Source organism: Globicephala melas, chromosome 5 (genome assembly GCF_963455315.2).
Source record: "Globicephala melas chromosome 5, mGloMel1.2, whole genome shotgun sequence".
NCBI lineage: Eukaryota > Metazoa > Chordata > Mammalia > Artiodactyla > Delphinidae > Globicephala > Globicephala melas.
The window spans coordinates 93,447,961-93,452,921 of record NC_083318.1 but is presented as its reverse complement, the minus strand read 5'-3'; the positions used below and the strand labels follow the sequence as shown (position 1 = coordinate 93,452,921).

The window sequence follows — 4,961 nt, the reverse complement described above, 5'->3', positions numbered from 1 at the left end:
CTTAAAAGAAGGAAAGGATACAGGAAAGCTGAGGAAAGTGCTAAAGGAACCATAACATATGAATAGAAATTAATCCTCCTCATGTGATAATAGAAAGTATTTAGGTCAGAAGAAGTCATATTCTTAAAGACACACATCTACAGAACCAGTAGAAATTAGGCAGACTGCCTTCTACAATAGAACACTGTAAAACTTGAAAGACACAAAAATGAACTTGGTTGATTTTTTCACTGCTCTATTTTCAAATCTCAAAAGAGTGCCAGGCACGTAATAGACACCTAAAATAAATTTTTGTTCTATGAATGAATGAGCAATGAACTACTGTAGAATGGGGTGGTGCTTTCCAGTCGACGTTAAGGCAGGGACTCTGGGAGGGAGAGGCAGTAAAGAGGGAGAGAGTGTTAAGGAAAGAGAGAGCATCCATGTTAGCACCTGCCAGAGCCTAATTAGGCTTACTTTTTGTATGTTTCAAATAAAGAAGTAAAAAGGTTGAAGCACAAAACCACCTCCTGTCCCAACTCTGCATAATTTTGGATCTACAGATTACCTGAGAACTTGAAGTGAAGAAAAAATAATGGATAAGGATTTATGAAATCCAAGAACATATTCCTTTTATTGATACTTCACCAGTTTTCCTGTGAGAAAATCTGCCTTGAATCATATATGTTAAATGAATGAATGAATGAGAAAGAGAAATAATATCCAGCTACTTTGAGATTAATTAAAAGAAAGACAAAGAGCTTTTAAAGACTTGTAGTGTTTGATAAAATAATTTAAATGTAGGATATGTCTAAATAAATATATGATTTCAGAATAAAATGTAATCATAATTCTCAAAAAAGATGTTGAGTAATGTGAAATAATCATCTGAAAATAGTAAACTAGCTATGAACCCCAGATTATACCAACAAAACTAGGAAATAGGAAGAAATGTTTGAAAGAAAGTTACAGTGATTCTTCTCATCTTACAAAGGGAGGAACCAGAAGATTCTATTTATGGTTGATGCAAATTATTAAAAAAATTTTTAACCTGACTTTTTCTAAGATTACTAGCAAAACACAAAACAATGTATTTTGTTCAAATCACATAAGAAAATGTTAAAGAAAATATATTTAAAGTTAGAAAGAAATCAAAGAAAACTAATACAGAAAAGATATATGAAGGAAACATTTTAAAAAGCTTACAGATTACCAATTACACGGAAAATAATTAAATTCACCTATTAAAAGTTCCCTTTGGGGCTTCCCTGGTGGCGCAGTGGTTGAGAGTTCGCCTGCCAATGCAGGGGACACAGGTTCGTGCCCCGGTCCGGGAGAATCCCACATGCCACGGAGCGGCTGGGCCCGTGAGCCATGGCCGCTGAGCCTGCGCGTCCGGAGCCTGTGCTCCGCAACGGGAGAGGCCACAGCAGTGAGAGGCCCGCGTACCGCAAAAAAAAAAGTTCCCTTTGATATGATTTTTTAAGTATTTGCAAGTGACATATTTAAAATAAACAGATTTAGAAAGCTTAAGAGGGAAAGGTAAAAAGAAAAAGAAAACGGGTTACGTGGAAGTAGAATCCAAGAAATAAAAACATCACATTAGAAAAGACAATCATTTTTTAAAAATCCACAACTCATACAGCTTTATGTACTAAATAACAGTGCTTGAGACGTATATATATATGTAAAAATTGCTAAACATGCAAAAAGAAATGTATATAAATTCAGAAGTACAGCTGTTTAGGAAACTTCTTCAGACATGCAATTATAGTCAGCAAAATATAAACAAGGTGAAATAAAAGGTCGTTTGATGTCAAATAAAATAGGCCTTACATATGAGTTTGGACTTAAAAGCAAAAAAAAAGTATATATTTTTTTTTACTTTATTTAGTTATTTATTTATTTTTTTGGCTGTGTTGGGTCTTCATTGCATCACTCAGGTTTTCTCTAGTTGCAGTGAGCGGGGGTTACTCTTCGTCGCGGTGCACGGGCTTCTCATTGCGTGGCTTCTCTTGTTGCGGAGCATGGGCTCTAGGGCATGCAGCCTTCAGTAGTTGTGGCGCACAGGCTCAGTAGTTGTGGTTCGTGGGCTCTAGAGCACGGACTCAGTAGTTGTCAAGTATGGGCTTAGCTGCTCCGCAGCATGTGGGGTCTTCCTGGACCAGGAATCAAACCCATGTCCCCTGCATTGGCAGGCAGATTCTTAACCACTGTGCCACCAGGGAGGTCCAAAAATTTATAATTTTTTAAAAGAATGATCTTTTATATAGTTATGTGAAGGATGGAGAGTGAAAGGACTGAATATAGGAAGACAATACTCCTGAATGGAAGAATGAATGGCAATCAGAATTTCACTGCCCAGGGTAGTCCAATAATTAAATACATTTCTAGGAAATGCTACCTTAAGGCTGGTTCCCATGTGGGTGTACTCTATTCTATATTTACACAGCACTTTACTATCTACAAAGTGCTTTCACATTCGTATTACTTTCAACCCTGTAACAAAAGGAAGGGACAGTAATATTTAGATGAGAACAAAATAGAAACTATTGGGAAAAAGGAACATGACTCAAGGAGGGAAATTCCTATTGCTGTAAGAGGATTGCTGGTGTATAAAATGCCTTATATATGCCAATTAAGACTTCTCTTCCATGATCAGCATTTCTACTCCCTCCAAGAAGAGTATCAAAGCCAAAGCAGCAGCAACAGACAAACATGAATACGAAGGGCATGGCTACAGTCCTGGCTGTGATATTCTGTGCTACAATTGTTCAAGGTATATGGTACTTTTTAACTTCTCAACCTATAAATTTCCTTTCTAATGCTTCAAATGTCTTTTCTTCCACTTTTATCCTAAAAGATACAGTAAATTTTTATTTAACCTCACACATTAGAAGTTACGATAGGTTTGGCAGAGAATACTGGAAATGTTTAAAATACTAGAGATGATTATTTAAACTAGAGATGATACATTTTTAATAGAATTTCTTATTTGGCTGCAAAATCTGGCAAGAGCCTTTAGCAACAGTTTTAAATGTCTGCTAAGAAGATTTTATATGAGATAATGTTATTAGCTTTCTGGAAAAATTCTTGAGCATAAAAGCAAGAGGCAAATAAGCTTGATCTCCAATAAACGTCTTTCATTCTTCCCCTTATTCTTTAATGGTTTGCTTACAAATTTAAAGAGAAGATCATCAACTTCTTACTGAAGCTCCTTTCCCAGTAACAGCAGTGTTGAGTGCTATTTGACAAATTACTATCTTTAGCCTTAATGAAAACCTGGTCCACATTCTTCAATCAAGGTTATACATAAATCATAGCTATATGATTGCAATCAGATGTATTAGTAACTGATGCTATGATCTGTTCTAGGCTTCCCCATGTTCAAAGGGGGACGGTGTCTTTGCACACACCCTGGAGTAAAAGCAGTGAAAGTGGCAGATATTGAGAAAGTCTCCATAATTTACCCAAGTAATAACTGTGACAAAATAGAAGTGATGTAAGTAATGGACTCACTGAAGATAACAATGGTGGTGGCTTTTTTGTTTTGTTTTTCTTATGTTTTTCCATCCAAAATTTAAGACTGTTTTGGATCTTCCCTTAACAGTATCACCCTGAAAACACATAAAGGACAAAGATGCCTAAATACCAATTCAAAGCAAGCAAAAGTTATAATCAAGGTAGGTTGCCAGATTACTTCCATTTTATAATCTGTTTTATCCAAGACAAATCTTTTGAAAAAATAAAATTGACAACTGCAGAATTGTTCTGCTATGATCCTGTGTAAATGTTTTGATAAGGGGTCTCTGGTTATAATTAGCTGTATGTTTTTGCATGTCAACTGCTAAATCACTGGGAAACAAGAACAGCCCAAGGTGGTAAAACTCTCATCTTCTCATTACAGAAAGCTAAAAGAATGAATTTTTTAAAATATCAAAAAGTATGAAGTCCTGGAAAGGAGGATTTGAAAACCTAGAACAAGTGTAACTGACTACTGACATGATAAGAATTCTGCAATAGGAAACTGACTTTCTCCTGCCTGTTGTAATGAACATTCATGCATTTCTAGGTTAGGAAACTTTCTAGGAGATTTGATGCTTGTAACTATTCTGCTGTGGCTATGAAAACATTTCTGTCTCTAAAAGTTATCTGTCTGTATTTGACCTATATTTTATACTACAATATGTATTATTACTGAAATCAAGACCATGACTCATAAGTCAAAAGCATCCATGAACATTCCCTAAGTATTTTTTTATGCAAATCCACATTCCTTTTCCTAAAAATTGGAAAAAGTCCTTAAACATCATCTTGTTTTATAAAAAAGGCTATAATTCATGAAATGTACTATGAAGACAATTATAAGCTAAGGGTAACTGGTAAGAGTGCAAATATTTCATAACAGAATTAGTAGCTCTGGTCTTGATTTGATTTTTTTTTAATTCATTTAATTTATTTATTTTTGGCTGCATTGGGTCTTGGTTGCAGTGCGCGGGCTTCTCATTGTGGTGACTTCTCTTGTTGCGGAGCATGGGCTCTAGGCGCATGGGCTTCAGTAGTTGCGGCACGCGGGCTTCAGTAGTTGTGGCTCGTAGGCTCTAGAGCACAGGCTCAGTAGTTGTGGCGCATGGGCTTAGTTGCTCCGCAGCATGTGGGATCTTCCCAGACCAGGCCTCGAACCCGTGTCCCCTGAATTGGCAAGCGGATCCTTAAACACTGCTCCACCAGGGAAGCCCTTGATTTTTTTTAACACCCTTTTTTTTCATTGAGATATTTTGAAGCAACTAGGATGTATGTGTTTACCGTGAATTTTGGTTTTATCTACTGTTATAAATTATACTAATGTTTTGAACACATTTTATATATGAAATGCTTTTTTCTACCAAAGAAAAATGTTGAAATAAATATATGTGCATATCTGGCAATCACCTTTACTTTCTGTGATTCTTTTTCTTAGAAAAATACATATCTAATCTATT

The 4,961-nt window shown here is 35.9% G+C and overlaps 1 protein-coding gene across 1 annotated transcript; it reads left to right on the top strand.

Moving 5' to 3' along the window:
- Positions 1 to 2,644: 2,644 nt before the first annotated feature.
- On the top strand, positions 2,645 to 4,025 carry CXCL11 (C-X-C motif chemokine ligand 11). Its single transcript, XM_030878093.2, has 4 exons — positions 2,645 to 2,758; positions 3,355 to 3,481; positions 3,590 to 3,662; positions 3,887 to 4,025. The coding sequence occupies exons 1-4, from the start codon at positions 2,698 to 2,700 to the stop codon at positions 3,926 to 3,928; spliced, it is 303 nt and encodes a 100-aa protein (XP_030733953.1). The 5' UTR covers positions 2,645 to 2,697; the 3' UTR covers positions 3,929 to 4,025.
- Positions 4,026 to 4,961: the final 936 nt, after the last annotated feature.